Source organism: Fundulus heteroclitus, chromosome 20 (assembly GCF_011125445.2).
Source record: "Fundulus heteroclitus isolate FHET01 chromosome 20, MU-UCD_Fhet_4.1, whole genome shotgun sequence".
NCBI classification, from domain to species: Eukaryota; Metazoa; Chordata; class Actinopteri; order Cyprinodontiformes; family Fundulidae; genus Fundulus; species Fundulus heteroclitus.
In genome coordinates this window covers 31,188,022-31,208,479 of record NC_046380.1, presented here as the reverse complement: position 1 = coordinate 31,208,479, position 20,458 = coordinate 31,188,022, and the positions used below count along the sequence as shown (strand labels likewise).

General features: G+C 41.0%; 2 protein-coding genes across 2 annotated transcripts in view; both read right to left on the bottom strand.

The window, feature by feature from the left end:
• Window positions 1-12,466: 12,466 nt before the first annotated feature.
• LOC105931864 (transmembrane protein 233) lies at window positions 12,467-15,309 on the bottom strand. Its single transcript, XM_012870746.3, has 3 exons — window positions 14,745-15,309; window positions 12,879-13,013; window positions 12,467-12,669 (listed from the first exon to the last, which is right to left on the bottom strand). Exons 1-3 carry the CDS (start codon window positions 14,934-14,936, stop codon window positions 12,658-12,660), a joined length of 339 nt encoding a protein of 112 aa, XP_012726200.2. The 5' UTR covers window positions 14,937-15,309; the 3' UTR covers window positions 12,467-12,657.
• Window positions 15,310-15,987: 678 nt separating this feature from the next.
• LOC105931871 (RNA-binding protein Musashi homolog 1) overlaps window positions 15,988-20,458 on the bottom strand; it is a 34,215-nt gene continuing 29,744 nt past the window's right edge. Inside the window, exons 12-14 of the mRNA XM_012870754.3 lie at window positions 19,452-19,511; window positions 19,134-19,288; window positions 15,988-19,043 (exon numbers count right to left, since the gene is read on the bottom strand). Coding sequence (XP_012726208.2) covers window positions 19,002-19,043; window positions 19,134-19,288; window positions 19,452-19,511 — 257 coding nt within the window. The 3' untranslated portion in view covers window positions 15,988-19,001. The remainder of the gene's footprint in view (window positions 19,044-19,133; window positions 19,289-19,451; window positions 19,512-20,458) is intronic.

Genomic DNA, 20,458 nt, shown 5'->3' with positions numbered 1-20,458 from the left:
AACAGAGCCCACTAAGTGCGTCCGGTTGATCTGATAAAGTAATGGTGAGGATTTAAGGTGGACTTGTGGAGCTTTGAGCCCTCACTTGGGGAGAAAACATTCATTTCTGTCCGTCTTAGTGCTTAGTGAGAAGCACCACTACAGAGAAGAGAAGTTATCTCCCCGACAACGCTTTTGTTTAACAATCCCTGCCACTGACGATCTTCAGACTTTCAAAATGTGTTTGATCGTACTGCACTACTATCTAACAGAGCGCATCCATTTGAATATCACTTACCGGAAAGAGTTCAGCCCCCCCCTGGTTCAGTCTTATAAAGAAATGTTTCCGTCGGTTCCCGCTGTCCACTTCTTTTCACGTGGAGAGCGGTTCCATCTTTAGCTGCCTACCGCTCTCTTCCTCCTCCTCCTCCCTCATCTCCGTTCCCTTCCTCTGCTTCCCCATCTGCTCCGATGCGCTACACACATGACGAAGCAGGACCGCACACTGGCAGCGCAAGAGCTCTTCCAATAAACGGAGATGCAGCGAGACGGAGAGGGAGAGGGAGAGGGAGGGGGAGGGAGAGGAGGGGCCGCGGGAGTGGATGTCAGCGGTGATATCAACCGTAGAGGAGAGGGGGAACGCTTTGGATGTAATTACACAGGTCTCCCGCTGCAGACGGGAGGAGGAGATGTGGAGGTTGTTATGATGGGAAAACAAGCAAAGCTGGCTGTCAGAAGAGACAATAACTTCTGCCTTGCGCAGCAGCGTAGACAATGTATGAAGGCTTTCTGTTTTAGATGTTTGGATCAGCCCTCCAAGCAGAAAGAAATCGCAGAATGCAACTGTGGGAAGGACCACAGCTAGGTTTCAGTCAGTGTGGCTTTATTGGTTGGCGCCGGTACCACTGACCCAACACAAATGTTGACAATTACTGGAAAGTTTATCCAGGTCCTGCAGCTTTTTCTCTGTTCTAATCTTTTGTCTTGGTGCTACCGTTGTCGTTTTTTCTCACCCCGTCTCCTTAAAGGCAAGGCGAGTTTATTTATGTAGCACTTTTCAGTAACAAGACGAAAATTAACCTTTCTAAAGCCTTCAGTGGGTTATTTTTCTGCTTACTGATAGAAAAGCACTGCATCATTGTGCGTATTGAAAGAACAAAGTTGTATTGATGCTTTTTGACATACTTGCACAACAACGCTGCTTTTAGGCCAGCTCTGTAGCTTCCAAAGCTGCAGTGTTGGTGTGCAGCGTGGGCGCCGCTGGGTCCAGTAAGTAACGCAGCCCTTTGAACGTTTTTACGTGTTATCAAGTTGCAATCACAAACATCACCCAATATAAAGTAGTGCAGTATAGAATAGAAATGACCTTCATTGTCCCTCAGTGGACAAACTAATGTGTGATTTTATCATTATTATCATTGTGAAAACCCTTGCTTTTCTAGCATTTTTACAAGTAAAATTATAAAAACGTGTGGAGTACGTATTTACTCCGATACCCCTAAAATAATTATCTAATCCAATCAATGTTGGAATCGATTACAGCTTCCTTTTTTTGAAATTCTGAGAGGTTTGTTAGAGAACACTAATAAACTAATATTATTGTGAATGGCAAAAGACAAAGTTCAGTAGTTTAGATCAAAGCATGTCCATGTGTTAGAATGGCCTAGTCAATTCAATAAAATTGTATGTATATAGCACCAATTCACAATACTCGTCATCTCAAGGCACTTTACCAAGTCAAATATAATCAAATCATCCAGATTGGTCAAAAAGTTTCCTATCTAAGGAAACTCAGCAGATTGCAGAAGTCTTGACAAGCAGCATTCACTCCTCCTGAAAGAGCGTAGAGCCACAGGGAGAGTTGTCTGCATTGTACATGGCTTTTCAGCAATCCTCTCATACTGAGCATGCATGAAGCAACAGTGGAAAGAAAAACTCCCCATTAACGGGAAGGAAAACCTCCGGCAGAACCGGGCTCAGTATGAACGGTCATCTGCCTCGACTGACTGGGGTTACAGAAGACAGAGCAGAGACACAACAAGAGAGACAAACAAGCACAGAAGCACACATTGATCTTTTCTATGTCAGAGGGTAATGGCAGAAGATCTGCCCGTCAGGATGGTGTCACAGATAACAGAACGCCAAACCAGGTGTACCTACTATGAAGAGAAAAAAGACAGAGAACTAAAAGTTAAAATAAAAAATGCATTTTGGAGAACAGTAGGAAAACTCAGCAGGGAGAGAAATATATCTTGATGTCCTCCTGTAACCTAAGCCTATAGCAGCACAACTATAGAGGTAGCTCAGGGTGACATGAGCCACTCTAACTATAAGCTTTGTCAAAAAGGAAAGTTTTAAGCCTAGTCTTAACAGTAGACAGGGTGTCTGCCTCACGGACCAAAACTGGGAGTTGGTTCCACAGGAGAGGAGCCTGATAGCTAAAGGATCTGCCTCCCATTCTACTTTTAGAGACTCTAGGAACCACCAGCAGACCTGCAGTCTGAGAGCGAAGTGCTCTGTTAGGAACATACGGGGTAATCAGAGCTCTGATATATGATGGAGCTTGATTATTAAGGGCTTTATACGTTAGAAGAAGAATTTTAAATCATATCCTGAATTTAACAGGGAGCCAATGAAGGGAAGCTAAAATTGGAGAAATATGATCCCTGTTGTTAATTTTTATCAGAACTCTTGCTGCAGCATTTTGGATCAGCTGAAGACTTTGAACTGCATTTTGTGGACTTCCTGATAGTAAAGAATTACAATAGTCCAGCCTTGAAATAACAAATGCATGGACTAGCTTTACCATACCTAAATCCAAGGGAGAATATTTGGCAAAACTTAAAAAATGATGTTCATAGATGGTCTCCATCCAATCTGACAGGTTGAGCTGTTTTGCAAAGAAGATTGGACAAAAGTGTTTGGAAATCCCAGGATTTTCAAAGTGAGTGGAGATGTACATTAACAGACCTGCACGTCTTGCAAAAGGTGCTTCTATCAACTGTTGAGCTCTGAATACAAATGCACACCACAGTTTTCGAATGCTCGTTAGTTGCAATACGGGTCATTTTAAAGCAGACAAGTCGTCATGATGGAAAAGTTGCTCCTAATACAGACTTTATGCTGCATCAAAAGTGGAATGGACTGTAGACCCAAAAGAAAAAAATCCAAGAGGAGAGGGGGGAAAAAACTACTTTTCAGTTAATGTTTATGTTGTAAGTTTAATTAAAGCAATCACTCCTAAAATCTCTCTGGAATTTACAGTATTTTACAACATTTCTAGTAGCTGTAATCCAGTCAGGCAACAATTAGTGTGCAGTAAAGAATTATGTCTCAGCTGTAGATGGAAAAGATGGAAACCTAAGCCCACTGTTAATGTTCTCTATATTGGATGTTTGTGATCATTTATATAATAAAAAAGGCAGTTGTTTATTGGAGAAAACCAAAAAATAAATAGCTAACAGCAGGGCAGTCTATATACATTATTTCATTCCAGTTTGCTAAAAACAACCTCTATTTGCTGTGTGTCTGTATTTACCCAGCTCTGTCTTCATTTTACTGTTTCATTACAAGGAACCAAAAGCAGCAATAGAACCTTTAGTTTGAGGCCCCTCTAGAGGCCAGAAATAATATTGCAGCTCAAAGAGTTTCACTTCAGTTTGAGGGTTTAGCGTCTAAATATATCAGAAATAGAGACTGGGGTCAAAACATTATTCTCTTTGAGCCTAGAAACTTTCAACATGGAACATTGTAGTTCTTTATTATTATTATTATTATTATTATTATCATTATTATTATTTGTTACATATCCATTATTTATTTCATATCCACAAGCAAGATAAGTAGACAGAAAATAACAATAAAAGGATGACAATAATAACAAAGAATATAAAAACTGGACTAAATCCTAATGATAAAACCATTTTTAAATTTGTTCCATAATAGCGTCAGTTTAGTTCTGTGCATTTTCCCTGGAGCGCTGTTTTCAGACTAATTTATGCAAGTGTTCAATGGAGAACTCCCGTCACCATTATCAGAGCCGGTTCATTTTATGTTGCGCAATCTATGCTGCTGCTTCTTGTGTGTGCTGTCTATGTATTAATAAGTTAATATGCAAAAAGCATGCTTTGTCGTTCCTGATAAACATGGTTTATAACTGCACTTTTTTGTATCTTTACGTGTTTAGACTCTTACATTTGAGTATTAAAATGTTTTCTAGAATATGCTATAATCTTAAAAAAAACATCTGATAAAACTGTGCATTTGTAGTTGAGCATGCTCAGCTCAACAAGCTCACTATTTCGTCCCATGACAGCACTGTGTTACTGTAGGCTTTATCACATATGGTGGCCAGCCAATGGCTTTGTGGTACATCCTTTGTTCATGTTTACTTCCAAAATATCCATTACCCATGTGTAAGTGGGTAGAAAACCCGTGTGCTACATGCACAGGAGAGCCCTGCTGTTGATTTGTTTTTACACCACGGATTTTATACACTCAAGATATCGAACACAATTCTATAAAATCTACTAATCAATTATATGTTAGCATGGTGCAGCATCTTCTGATGGGATTTGCGTGTTCTCCACAGTGATGCAAACCATCACTGTGTCCTCCGGAGTAGCAAAAAAAAAAAAAAAAAAACACGTCCCAAAAGTTCATTTCTCAGCTTGTTAAAGAGCAGCATCATTATCTCTCCATTTCTTATACTCGCGTTGCATCTTTGTTTCAGTGCCATGACGTCTCGATAAATCCAGTGTTTGCCGTGACATCTAAACCGAAGGCGCTGGCGTTTCTGAGACCATCCCGAGCGGTTCCTCTCTAGAGAAGTCATTACCGCTGACATGTCTGCACACGTCTCGAGACTCTGTGGTCTCTGATTTTTTTTTTTTTTCTTTAACAAGGTTTCTGTTGGCTATCCGTCTGTCTGGTGCGCTTGTACATCTTTATATGATAAATGTCAGCAGTCGTTAGGATTCTTAGTTACCATGGTACGCATAACGAGATATACCGATCATCCGTGATTTTCTAATGCGCACAGGCAAAAGTCGTGACCCAGTTTTGTACCACATGTGTGTTTTCAAAGGGCACCCCTGTCACACTGAAGACAAATGGCTGCAAGTCGGGGCGGGGGACCTCTAACTAGACCGTATTTGGAGAAAAATTGCCTTTTTGATCACAGCTTCTCAGGTCCATGCATCTATTTGTGCTTGATTGCTATCAACAAGAACAGCGTTGCAAATTCAAACCATCCGTCTTAATAAGACGATCATCTTAAATGCTTTTCCACTGGCAGATGACCAGAGGATATTAACCATCGCTATTACAGTACCTCGCAAAAGCCTTTATCTTGCTAAAAAAATATGTTTACATTTTTTTGTCACCACAAACTTCTGCATATTTTATTCAGAATTTCTATTTGAGTAGTTTAATTATAAAAATAATGAAACGATATAATAGCTTCCTTCCACTTTGCAATTATACGTTAATTTATTTTGGTCTATCATAGAAGACTCCAATAAATTACAGTGAATAATGTGGTTGTAGCATGACAAACTGTGTAATAGAGTGGGGTGTGAATGATTTTGCAAATCACTGTACTTGTATGTCAACAAAGTGACATGTCTATACAGGTCTATTAGACAAGAATAAGTATCCATAGCCTGACAATACCTGCTCATCTAAGAGAAGAGGGATATAATCTATCTGGACGGAGACATAAAGGTCAGTGAGGCTGGAAAAGGGCAGCAGCTTTAAATGTGTCTTCAGATGGGGGAGGAAAAAAAAAACGTCATTAAGTTTAATGATTAAAGTGGCTCTCATGCTGTTCATCACCAGCACCACTGATTAGTTAATCAGAGATGCAGACCTCTGAAATCGCTAATGAACAGTAGCTCATATTAGAGTCTTTATGAAAGGTCATTAACCGCTGAATTACGCCGAAGAAATCCCAACTGAGTGAGCCTAATACGAAGAGAATTGCTCTGGCTGGAAAACACGAGTAGTGGACGCCGGATCAGTGGGAAATTAAAAGACAATCAAGAGTGTTACACCAGAAACCACGGGCAGAGGGACGTGGGGGGAGGCATCAGAACCATCACAGATTAAAAGCAACGATCCGACGCCTTAAAAGGCTTCTTTACACACTTCTACTCTCCAATCAGCAGAAGGTCTGAACATCTAACCTTGCCTGCAGGATGAAAACTCCCGGTACTTGTGCGTTCACAAGAATCCACCCTGTGCCGCTCAGGCTTCAACTGTTTGCGTCTGAACCGAAAAAAACAGTTCTGGCCAATCACGTTGCAGTATTGTGGTTTAAAGCGGGACGTGCCGGTGCGACGACAGGAAAAGCTGCTGAGCCCACAGCTGAACCAACACAAACATGGCGGCGCGGGTGTGTTTTCTAAGAGTCTACGATTTCATCTTTGAAAGAATAACAGCAAGAAGTGCCTTGACTAGATTACCTTCTTGTGGTTTCTCACGACGTCTGCTGCCTACGTTTTAATTTGACACCGTGATTGGCTAAAACCAGCCTTTGGTAGGGCGGCACTTGGTGAAGTGATTGCAGAAGAGGGAGTTCTGGCCAGGTCACTGAACCTCTTCCTCAGCCAGAGGTGCAGCAACAGCCCCTCATCCTGCAGCTCCACCAAGGAACAGCCTCCTTAAAGGAAGTCCGCACCAACAAGGCTGCAGGTCCAGACATGATGTTAGGCCTGATGCTAAAATCACGTGTAGACCAATTAGCAGGGGGGGGGTTTCTGGACATCTTTAACCTCTCCCTGTAGCTCTTCATGGTCCCCGCCTGTCTGAAGTCCTCCATCATTGTTCTCATACCCAAGAAAACAAGCATCACCTGCCTCAACGACTGCCTTCCTGTTGTTCTGACCCTTGTCATCATCAAGTGCTTTGGGAGGTTCCTCCTTAACACATTCTCCTTCCTGAGCCTTGGATCTTTGAGCCTCCACCAGAGTTACCATGGGTCTCTGGCCTGCGTCTGATTAATATGCTCCTAGCCGGTTTGTGCAATTAGGGACACGCCATGTGTTGGTGGGTTTGTAGCTGTGTCATACTGTTTTAATTTTCAGATAAAAGGTGGAATAGTACTCTGAGATGTGAAGAGCTTTGGATACTGTTGTATAACCTGACCTGCTTTAGACCTCTTCACAGCTTTCTCCCTGATCTGTGTTCCTTGCTTTTCATAATGTTGTCTCCAATGTTGTCAAAAAAAAAAAAAAAAAAACCTCTGAGGACTTTATGGAGTATCCAAATTTATACTGAGATGAAATTATACAAAGGTGGACTCTATTTACTGATTAGGTGAAATCTGAAAGCCACTAAATACACTTTAATTTAATTGAGGGTACTGATGCAACAGGGGTGCAAACACACATGTACACAAACACATTTCAAATGTACTTTTGCAATACGTTTGACAAACATGTATCCTTTTACTTTGACTTTACAACTAAGCACATCTTTGCCATAATCTCTCAAACAAGATCATAATAAAAGATTCTAATGTTTTTGGTTAGTGTGTGACAAGATGCAAAAAGGTCAAGGAGCTCAAATACTATTGTATGGCACTTTAAATGATGAAGTCTGATGAAGCTAAACTCTCAAGCTAGAGAGCATCCTCCCAGCTGAGAACTACAGGGGGGACAGCATCACGTGTTTTGGAAATTATGCTGCAGCAGAGGCTGGCAAACTTCACAAAACAGTTGTCATTATGAGGAAAGATATTTTGTGAAAATACTGAAGCGACATCTCAAGACAAGAGCCAGAAAGAAACCCTGGAAAAACCTCCAAATGAAAAATCACCCTTAAAGGACTGACGAATCAGTTATGGAGTGGCTTACGGACAACAAAGTTTGTTGGTTTTTTTTTTTTTTTTTTGGGTTGGCCATCATAAAATTCTGATCTGAGTTCCATAGGAAATTTGTGGGCAGAGCTGAAAATGTGTGTGCAGACAACCTGAGTGTGTTACACTATTTCTGTCCAGAGGAATGGGCCGACATTCCTGCAAACGACTGTGAGAAGCTGGTAGAAGGACATCCAAACCATCTGACACCAATTGATGCAGTTTAAAAGGCAATTCTAGCAAGTCTTAGGAAAATGTTTGTGATCTTCTAAGTTTCAAGAAAGTAAAAAAAAAAAAAAAAATCTCTCAATATTCTGGCATTAAGCAAATACAATGACTCCTTGACTCCAATTTCTCTCAGTTTTGTAGGAACATGTTTTGCTTTTTCCATCTTTTTCTTTCTTTTCATCATTCTTTAGAGGTAAGTTGAAAAAGAGACGGATGTCTCCACTTTACTCGAGCTTCCAGCACTAAACACCCGATATCAGCTACCTTGTAATCCAAGTGTGATGCTTCACCAGTTGCTAAATGTTCATTTATCTCAGCAGATGTTATTTTTTTTTTAAAACTGTCAAATTGGAGCCAGCTGGCCTTTATATTTCTTAAAACATGAAGGCAGCGTAATGCCATAGATGTATGTTATGCCACATCGCTTGCAGAAAGGATTAACTGCAACATTTCTGTAACCAGTTTATGTGGTCAGAGGTGGTATTAGAAATATTTCTAAATACAAAACAATGCAAACCTGGAGGGCTTTTGATGTCTTTAATCTCATCTACCTGACTTGCATTTCATCTTCTCTACCTGCTCCGCCGGATTCCCACCATTATCACGTTTCATTTATGCAGCTGCATGAAACTCCTCAATAGCAGGAATGTGTCATGAGATACTGTATGTGTGTACGGGGAACGTGGCGCTAACGCAGGCAGCTGCTTTCAGAGGCCTATTTCAGCACTTGGTGTGTGAGTCATGGACGACTCTGGAAACACAGTCAGTAGTGTTGCTAATAACGCAGCAGCAGGACTACAGGTGATTGATATCGTCTAGCAAGGAAAGACATCAGATGTTTCTTTTATTTTTTATTTTTTTTAGGTAAGCATGTAAAACATAAAACTCACTTTAAATTCAACTTATTGTATTTGCTTGAAATGTTCTCCTTCACGGCTTGCTGACACAAAGTCTACCTCTATCCCATGATAATCTGGCTAAATTCTCTCCAATCGCCTAATCCCTCCACTCATTTTTCATCTCGTCCTCCTGAGTTTTGCTTTGGTGCAACATCAAAGAGGCCGCGCGCTACAATCGCGTTGCATTTCCCTTTCAACTGACGGGAGATAATAGAGCAAAGATTACTGGTAAAACTGACTTTTCCGAGCGCATTACAATGACTGCATCAAACATAACCTATCAAAGGGGGGCTGCTTTGACTTCCACCTGCGCGGAGGAGATATGCGCTCGTGGAAAGGGGTTGTGTGTGTGTGTGTGTGTGTGTGTGTGTGTGTGTGTGTGTGTGTGTGTGTGTGTTTGTGTGTGTTGCATGTAGGTGTTATTTGTGTCATCAAGGGGCGCTCAGAGCGCAATTCCAGCTCAAGGAGGCCTGTGAAATGTCTAAAAACAGCTGGAAAGTGCTGCTTTAAATAACAGCAATGACAAAAGCGAAATGAGTCATGAGATGAAACCGACTCGGAGGATCGTGGAGCTCGACGAACCTCCTCTGAATCATCACTTTTAATTCGTCCTACCTTTTCGGCTTTTTTTTTACGTATTTCAGTCCCGTCGAGGCAGGGTCAGTTTTTGTTTGACCGTGTGACGGAGTGGGCAGTCTGCAGCATGGAGACGAACCTTGCTATGTTTAGCCGGTAATATACTATCACATATCCAACGACAAGAAAGGTACGGGCGGAAGTGCAATATTTCACGCAGACGTGACAATGTTTCTTGATTTCTTTACAGTGCTGTGAAAAGGTCTTTATCTACTGTACACATTTCTTCTATTGTTGCATTTTTTTTTGTGATACCGGTATGGTTCAGATCATCAGACTCGTTTAATTATGTGACAAAACGCAGTTTTCAATTGACAGTCTTATTTATTAAAGGAAGAAAGCCATCCAAACCAACATGGTCTTAAGCGAAAAAGTAATCACAAGGTTAAAAACAAAGTCACACTAAATAAATGAAGCATCTCTTTCGGGTCATTTTTACCAGTCCTGAGCTGTGATATCTAATAAAACAAGAATACCATGAGACTAGACAGTTCATTGCATCGCTGTTAACATTTTCTGACTCTCCCTCGAAATGATGTATTTCAATTGCATGCACATTGCCATATGTTAAAATTAAGTGACGATATTATTATTATTAACTCTTTTAGGACAACCAATAGCTACTTTCCTTAATGAGTTGGCAGCTCGTTGTCTATTGGTGTCACCTTAACTACACTGTGCTCAGCTACACAGAGAAACAGCAGAAGCACTAATCAATACGTTTTACCACCAGGAAAACATATTTTTCCAATTTTGGTTTGTACAAAATTAACTAGAACAATATATTACAAATTACCAACAAGTTGCATCAAAAATTCATGCTAACTTCAGCCTTGTACTTCACAAAAGTCATGTGTTTTTTGAAATTTGAATCCCACAGACTGCCACCTTGGGTCCCTGAGCCCCAGGATGCTCCCCAGGAGCTGCACGGTGGCCTTAAGGGATGGGCTAAATACAGGTGAAAATATTTCATTGGGATTTTCAACGTTGCAATGAGAAATAGAGATGATTCAATTAGATTGGGTTTGACATCTTTGTAGCTTTAGAAAGAAGCGATAAAGCCATAGTTTTTTTTTTTTTACGTTACATTTTGTCGGAACATTATAATAGTTTTCTTTAGCTAGTTCAAATCGTATTGGAGCAATATTTTAAAGCTGCCCAGCAGAGGATTTTGTTTAGAATGAAATATCTATTGCTGATAATAAAAACAGATCAGACAGACTGCAGCAACCTAAACGTCATTGGTGAGTGAATTAAAACCAACGGATCGTGTAATAGTGGTGAAACATACTGTGTTATTTTACTGCATAAATTCCAAAAACGTTAAAAAACAAAACAACTGGACTTTTTTTTTTTCTTTCGAAGTTTGAAGACGTTTCGCTTCCTATCCAGAAAGCTTTCTCAATTCAAAATGTCCGGAGTAGTGTGGAGCATCACGCTTTATAGCACTGCCCAACAAAGGCCTTGTTATGGCTTAAATAACATGCAAATTGAACCGAAACAATGACCCTGACCTGGATGACTCAGAATCTTCACCAGCATTTTACTGCATAAACATTGCATTATTTCGTAGACGATTCGGACTTGAAGTCCCCATTCTTAATTGTGGGATCTGCAATAGTGTGGAATAAAAAAAAATCCCGATTGGGACCTCCCCAGCGTGTCTGACAGGACATGCAGCAAAGAAAGGAACGACCTAAGGTTAGGCTTTGGATTCTGCAGGTAAAAACTTATGTCACTGAGTGGGTAAGGGAGCAGAAGATGAGCTGTTCTTAACACGTAATGTAACATCAAAGTGGCATTGTAGTACTTTATAATTCTGGAGCGAAAAAAAAGAAGGGGAGTTCTTTTAGGTACTTCAAAAGATTTAAAGCGTTAGATCTTTTTAACCACTTATGCAGACTTTAATCAACTTTTTAGTTCAAAGGTTGCTTCACGCACTTATTGATGCACATTTTTAGACTGTAAGAACTCACATTTCCTAAAACTTTGTTCAGCAGTCAGCTGCCTTAAGTTCCTCTTAGCAGCTACAGAGTGCCCCTAAAAAAATAGATAATCAAAATGTAAAAAAAGCAAGACACTATTGCTACTCCAGGTAAGTATAACCCCAAGAAAATCATCCAGGACTTCATAGACCCTATGTTGGATGAATGGATAAAGTTTTCTCTGAAGAAGACAAACAAAAGATCTTTACTGCGAAATTGTTCTTTACAGAAGAAGTTATTAGTTAATTACCTTTATGATATTGACATAATGAACATAATCATAATGAACAGAAATATGTTCACCTCCACAAGTAATGGTACTTTGGGTCAAGATTTGTAAAATTCTTAAAATAAACTTGACTATAATTGCTGGAGCATAACTTCAAACTACACATTTTTGACCAATCCAATTTTCACTGTGAGTCCTACAATTTGCTGAAAACATTAAAATGTAAGAAATTACTTTTTTTCTTTTTTTCTGTTCAAAATTGCCTCCCATAATTCTTGGCACCTCAATTGGAATTTATTTGATTCCAATCAAATAAATGTAACTGAATTATTTTTGGAAAATGATACTGCCCTTTTCTGACATGATCAGAGTGTCTGGTTACCGATAATTAAGTAATACATTACTTTCTAGTTCTATGGGGTCTAAAGTCCCTCTACTGAATGGGAAAAACAAGAGAACATTTATTTTGGGTAAGGCTTGATCTATTAAAGTCCAGGAATGGCTACAAGAAATTACCTATAGCAAAGAACATTATCATCAGTCTGTGGATAAAAAAAACACAGGAAATATACACCACTGTCTTGGTTTCATTGAAACTAAAATCCATTGATTTCTGTTGCTTTAGAGTACTACATTTCTATACAAATGCGTGTTCTCTATTGTAGAAATAGACTACATTTTTTATTGATTGTCCATATGAAAAGAGGAAAGGTTCAAAAACTGAGTTGTAGAAAGCAGTGAGAATGAGTCATATCCTGTCAACGAGGGTGAATAAGTAGTATATTCCAGTCCAGATAAAATCATCCAGAGGTTTCTGTTCTTTATTCTCCCTTCCTCACGGTGCTAATGATCCACCTGAAAGACACAGAAGCGTACAATAAAACACAGCCTCAAACATCAAAGAAACTCTTTGAAAGACATGGTGGAGGCATATTATAGGTTCAATGAGTCCCAAACCACCGACATGCTGCTTGTAACTCCGACATGTTGCAACATTTTGTTGTCACAGTCGGATGAGAACGAGATGTTGTGTCGTAGTGAACGAGCCGAGCTGTCTGACTCACTGTGGAGAACTGAACAATGCAGGTGATGGCGATGACGAGAAGGCCGATGACGACTGAAGCAACGGAGACGTACAAGGCGTTCCTGCCCAGTCTCCTGGAACCGTCATAGTCACCACGATAATAACTGTTTCTAGACTGGGAAAGAAAAGGTAGAAATAGATCAGAATCTGGGACCGTAATCATACCATTGCTGCTGTTTTCTGGCCCTATATGTGCTCATCTTTAATTGATAAAGTGACCCTTTAAAATGTTGGTCATTTTATTCTGACTCGTTATAGTAAAACGTAATCCTACTTAAACTTTTCCAATTTTGTCACATTTCCACCACATAGTGTAAAAGTTTCCACTGGGATTTCATGGAAAGGATATTTGCTTTTCAGGATGTTTCGCTAATGAAATTCCAAGTATGTAGGTGTTCAACTCTCCAGAGACAATGCTCAGTATAGCCATCTTTCATTAAGTTACAGCTGCGAGTCTTTCGTGGGGTACACCTGACCCAGCTGTGCACATCTAGAAACTGAAGCGTTTGCCCATTCGTCTTTGCACAGTAGCTCTCGGTCGGCCAGACTTGAAGGAGAGCATCTGTCGGCATCAGCTTTAAGGTTGGGCACAGATTCTCAGTTAGATTTAGGTCTGGACTTTTGGGCATTATGACACATGAATATGTTTTGATCTAAACCTTTCCATTGGAGCTCTAGCTCTATGTTTAGTGTTGTCCTGCTGAACCTCCTCCCAAGTCTCAGGTCTTTTTCAATAGGTTGTCTTCCTAAACTACCCTGTATTTAACTCTATCCATCAGCTCTGACCAGCTCTTCTGTCTGTGAAAGATAACTATCCCTACAACAATCATGATGCCACCATCACTTTTCACTGTGGAGTGTTTTTTTTGTTTGTTTGTTTTTTTACCTCACACCAGAAAGTTCATTATTGGTCTCACCTGACCAGAGCGCATGTTCTCCCTGTACATGTGTGGGTTCTCTCCAGGTACTCTGGCTTCCTCCCACAGTCTCACACATTGGTCTCTCTAAAATTGCGGGGTTCCCCAAGGGTCCATTCTAGGTCCCCTCCTTTTCAATATCTACATGCTCCCTCTTGCCCAGATTATAAAAAACAACAACATCAGCTACCATAACTATGCAGACGACACACAGCTCTACATCACCATGTCACCAGGTGACTATGAACCAGTTCAGGCACTGAGTAAATGTTTAGAAGAAATCAATACGTGGATGTGCCCCTTAGGCATGAACGTGTATGATTGTTTGTCCTGTGTCTGCATTGCCCTGTGATCTTATGGTGGCCTCTTGCCCAATGACGGCTACAGATATGCACCAAACACCCCAGGACCCAGCAAGGACAGGTGGGTATAGACGATGGATGGATAGAAGGTATCTGAGTAAACAGGACTTTATACAGAGGGATCAGATTCTTATTTGTTAAAAAAAAAAACTATGATGACATGTATGACATTACCTAGTGTTGGTCTGCTGCAAAAACAAAACAATAAGTGGCAAACTTGAATAGTTACAGTGCTATCAGTATTTTTGCAAGGCGGCGTACTTCGGCAGACTGAAATTATGCTGTCAATAAAATGTTTTGGCAAACAGAGGCTAAAAATAGAGGATACAGTTGTTTGACAGGCGGAGCAGGTGTTTGGGTGACTGTGTTACATCTCAGGGTCCAAACACATGCACTTACAGGTCAGAGAGCGGTTTCACCACTCCGTTTCAAAAACAGCCTTTCCTTCAGCGTGTTTCTCTTTTTTCCCCTCCTCTGATATACTGTTTAATTTTTTCAAGCTTAGAGTCACTGTATGAAACACGTTGTTAAAATCCAGCCTTGTTAGTCTGCGTGGTTCATACGTACCATGACGGAGAAGACCAGGCCCACTATGTTGACGGGATATGCCGGACAGAAGCACACCAACATGGTCAGACAAAGGTAACTCTGGAGGGGAGGTGGAGGCTCCTGCTCTTCTAAAGAGCCACTGTCCAAAAATCTGCTCCCACTTAAGGAGCTTTTCATTTTTGAATCAAGCATACTGACTGTCCAAAACATGCATGGTATGAAAACCCCTATAATAGGCTCAAATAAAGCTGATTTAAAAGCACAAAAATGCTGTAAAGGGAGAAGTAAAAAAAAAATGAAATCTAATTGGAGTCAAAAACGTATCCGGAAACCGATGTCAGCTGAGTGAGTCTGATGCTGTTCTCTGGTTGTTATTCCTTTTCGCCTCAGTTGGTTCTTCTGTTCGTAGGCAGAGAGGGTAAAAGGAGAGAGAGGTAGAAGGGGATCCGTGACCCTGCTGGCCTCTGTCCAGCGCCTGACTGCAAGTGTGGGGGATCGGGCTGTTTACCGCTGCTGCTCTGGCACCTCACACCACCGACAGCTAGCCCTGTCATTCTGTGCCGCCACAAGCTGCACCCAATGTGGTGTATCCACCAATGTTTTTCTTCTTAAAGTAAATGAATGTGCACGTTGTTTTCTACATGCATTTAATGCACCTTCGATCCCCCCCCCCACCCCAACACCAGCCCATGGCAATGTGTAAAAAAAACAAAACTTCTAAAAGTAGATTTTGCTGCAGTAGAAAAAAAAATTGCATACCAAAATTTTCTGTACATTTGCTTTCATTTTCTGTACATTTCTGCTTTGATTTTATGCACATTTATTTAACATGCAGAAATTCCAGTATTTAGAAATGTTTATGCTTTTATCCGTTTTTGTTTCAGAATACGTCAGATTCTTATTAAAATGTCATTGCTTAGAATGAGCATGTTTCTTTGTGTGTTTTTTGGTCATAATTGGAGGAGAAAGAGGCCCGCAGCATCACTGGCCCCCCGCCATACTTAGTGGTGGCCAGGAATTGGTTTGGTGTGATCTAGAAACCCTGTTTAAACCTCAGTTTAACATTAACTTATTTAAAGGCTTTTCAACATTGCGATCAAAAGAGCCGGTAAATATGCAGGACATTTCATGTGCATGGAGGAAAAAAAATGCAGTTCTTCTTCGTTCAAGTTGTTGAATTTGAAACACCTTACAAGACTGCGATGCCCAAATCGACAGACCGATACAGAGCACAGTCAGTGATCAAAAACACCGTTCCAAATTGCTTTAGAATAATTTATTAGGAACTTCAAATTGAAATTGTCAGAAAACAAAAATAAAAAAGGAAAGCTTGGCGAGGGACAGTCAGTATCTTTACATGAGCTCACACAGAGCTCCACTCCAACAATTGGCCCTTCTCCATACATCACCAAAACAAAAAGGCATCTTTAAAAGCAATATACAAGGGGAGGGGGGGGAAACATCTTAAAAACAGAAAAATAGAGTTCACTTTTTTCCAGAAAATAAGTCTTAATGCCGCAGAATTTTCCACTTCTTGTCTGCTATTACCAATAATAGTATTCTCATTTGTAAGGTAAAAAATAACTTATTGCTTTGTTGTACGTTTAAAAAGTTACAGTGTTGGTGTCCAGCAGTAGTTTTCGATTCATTTGTTTATTCTAAACCGTGTCCCAGCCTGTCTGATAGAGGAGCTGCCGGCTGCATCAGGAAAGCGTTCCCTGCCAGAAAAAAAGGAGGCCGAACAGGTTCTGGCAAACCTGGTCCGGCCTTCCCGCCAGAAACTTCTTGCGCCGAGCTCCCGTGTCAGAACCGGCTGGGAACGTGACCCTGTTCCATTTTCTGGTCTCCCGCCTGTTCACCTCCATGTGGAGCAGCAACATTACATTAAGAAATATTGCGTTGCTTCCAGAGAAGCACAGATTTAGGAGAAGGTCAGGCGAGAATTGCCGGGGAGCCAAAATGGAACAGGACCATCTTTTTTTTTTTTCTTGTTTTTTTTTTTTTTTTCCCCAGTACCAAAGAAAAAAGGCAATCATAATGCTCCTCCGCTACCAGAAGTAGTTCCATATTACACTCTGGATGTATGCGCACAAACACGAACTCACACACGCTCAGACGCAACCACATGCACCTTCAAACAGTGATAAGAGGACAGAACAGGATCGTGAGGTGTTTTTTTTTTTTTTCGTTTTTTTACGTTTTTCACAACTGCGTTCTCTGAGAATGTCCTTCATTTGTCTTCACGGTGGACAACACCGCATAAAAGATATTTTAATAAGAGAGCAATAAAACAGAAACATTAAGAGAACCGCTCAAAAAATATATATATATCATATTTTCAAAAAAGAGGAAGTCAAGCCAAAACCCCCCCCAACCCCTAATTTCTCCTGCTTTAAGGTTGTTATTCTTCCATAAGTCCGTTGTGTTCAGCTGTAACAGGTAGCCCGGAGATACAATTGTCAGACCTGCGTTTTTGAAAAAGCAAAACGAAAAAAAAAAAAAAGGATGACCTTATTAGTTAACGGGGCAAATATACCGGAAAAATTCCTGAAAATGTACTTGAGAGGACAGCGGCGCAGTTCATCTTCTCCTGCTTTAAGGTTATTTAAGTCCATGGTGTTTATCTGAAACATGGCATGAAGATGCAATTGTTAAACTTGCTTTTTTAGGGAAGTAAAGCAAAAAAGGGACGACTTTGTTAATCAGCTTTGCGAATCTGGCTAACAAACTCCTGACAATGTACTGAATAGCAGACGCCTGCAACGCGTCTGAACAGACTGTTACTCCTCCATGAATCGATTGTGTTTATCCGAGATGTGTCTCCAGAAAATGCATTTTTGAACGAGCGAAGCAATAAAAAGGGGATGACTTCATTGATTAAAAGGGGCAATATTGCCAGATAAGGTCCTAAAAATGTACTTGACAGCAGACCGCTGCGGCACATATTCTCCTGCTTTATGGTTATTATTCATCCTTACCTACACTGTATGTATGTGGTCGCATAAAGATGCAGGAGTCATTCCTGCACTTTTTTTCCAAGAGGTTTAGTCAAAAATGGGAGGAATTTGTTATTAAAAGAAAAAACAGGCCAGATAAGATCCTGAAAACAGCCCTGCACTGGCTCGCCTCCTGCTTTAAGGTAATTGTTAAGTCTGCTGTGTTTAACTTAAGTTGCGTGATCATGCAAGAGTCAAACTTGACACTGTTGTGGAAGTAAAGCAAAAAAAAAAGAGATAATTTGGTCGATTAACAGGCAAATATCACAGACAAACTCCTAAAAATGCTCATTTCAGCAATGCACTGACGAGACACTAGAGCGGACTGGCCCACAGTGTGCACAGTTAACCATATGCATACTGTTAAAGTAGTGAGATGCTCGCAGACAGTAGCATATGACATCCAGTCAAAATCAACCAATGAGAATCCCCTCCGTCCCACCCCGCCTCTATGTACAATATCTTACAGGAAGACATAAAAACATTGCTTTAAAACCAATTACAGAATAAAATACCTTACAGATTATCATTATTATGTCAATATTAATAACAATATTACAAAGGTTTTTTTTGTTGTTTTTAAAGACTACCAAAATATACATTTTTGTTTCGTTTGTTTTGTTTTTTTTTTCATCTGTGTTTTCAGTGACAGTTGCAGCGTAAAAAAAGGACTTTTTGTTGTGTTTGTTCTCTTTTGTTAAAAATGCCCCCGTCTCACGTTTTCTTTTCTTTCTTTTTTTTTTCTTAACCACATCAGTAACAGCTCTGAAAGATTTCATGATAAAATAACACATCACATTATAATAAAATCATTTGAAAAAAAAACATAAAAATAAATCAAAACAGTTCCTCTTTGTCCTACTCCAACAGCTTCTCAAACATTTTTTTTGCAGTTTTCTCCTCTCGGCTTCGACAGAGGAAAGAAACGGATAACTGAGGAAGGATGGTGGGGTGGGTGGGGGACTAGTTGTTGTACTACATGAGGACAAAAGAGAGAGAGAGAGAGAGAGAGAGAGAGAGAGAGAGAGAGAGAGAGAGAGAGAGAGAGAGAGAGAAGAACCGGGGACGTTATGGTGAAGTGAGATTAGTACAGCAAAACAAGAGTTCTGGTTTTAAAAAGATCTTCAGTCGGTGGGTGGAGCCACGCGGTGCCAGGAGAGCCCGCCAGAGACCCGTGACCAGCCAATCAGGTTGTGCCGTCAAAGGGCAGCCAGCGTTCTGATTAGCACAACAGCAGACAGAGGAGGAGAACCTCCGATCCTCCGTGACGCGAGCCTCCTCAGTGGTAGCCGTTAGTAAATGCAGTGGCAATCAGCGGACCCTGAGGACACAGGGACAAGGATGAATGCGCTCTTTGTGCGTACATATGGGCAGCCCTGCCTGTTTTTGGAACATAGCGAGGGTGACCTACCCCTAGACCGTGACCGAACCCTGTGCTGGGGGCGGGGCTGGCGGCACTGATGTAGGTGCTGACTCCTGAGTCTTGGTTGGCCGCGGCGTAGAGGTCGGCCATTGGTCCGGGGCTGCTGGTACCCAGGAAGCCAGCTGTGCGCGACGGGGTGGAGCCTGAGAGGCAGGAGAGAAGAGTCGAGCGTGGACACCAGAGGGCTTCGCGCACGCACGCTTCTAAAAATATGCCTGTATTTGTTCTAGCAGGGCTTTGTGCAAACATTCTATCCAAAGCAAGCATACAAATATAAAACACGCACACACGGCGTCACAGACATACCTCTGACTACTGCTGCCGCTGCCGCCGCTGCCATTGGTCCATACGCAGTGAGGGGAATGGCTAAAGGATTACACAACGAACCACGTTATAGCACAAACGTCTCATTGTGGATCACTCTAATATCAGATCATAAAGCAATAATCTACAGCTCAGTGTGGCTGATTCTACATCTGCTCACACATCTGTCACGGCATTTCAATCCAACTGCGGCCCGGGGGTAAAAAAAAAAATGCACCCAGGACACTACGTCCAGAAGCATCTGGCCCTGGGTTCGCCGGATAAGAAAAGCGCCAGGAGTCATATGTCCGAACGAGGAGTTTTTAACCTAAAGGTTTAAAAAGGACAGCTGCAAAGAGATGCTTGCAGATCTGGGTCATGAGTATAAAATACCTAAACCTAAGGGTGACCACTGTTCTGCTGTGTCAGGAGAGGGCAAACATTTCACTTACAAGTCCTTTATGTAAGATATCAATTCCTTTTAGGTATAAGAGACAATAGAAGCTGTTCTGTTCACAAACACAGCTCTGTTGCATTAACCGGACAGAAAGTTACTCTGATCCTGCCCCTTTTGTGCCACAGAGACACGTCCCTGCAACCCCGTAATCATATCAAGGTAGTTTTTACCCGTTATTCTCTTACTAACTCCACCTACATTCATTATTATTTATAATTAATTACTCAGTTCATTACCCCCACCCTCCCCTTTAAGGTTGTTCCATCTTCATCATAGAAACTGGGAGGCGGATACAAGTCAACAACGACTGAAAACAAGTTCCAAAACGCTCGTTAGCTAATATTGAGTTTGGCCCACTGACCTCATTTGATCGACCAATCAACTACTGTGCCTGGCAAAAGTTCCCTCCTTGAACAGATGCTTTGAGGTATATATATATATATATATATATATATACATTTGGTTGTTTGTATTTGTTTGTAAATGGCCCACCATGGCCGGATGACCTCAGGACATCCCAGAAGAGTTGAATATCTTTGTTATTTTGAGCTTT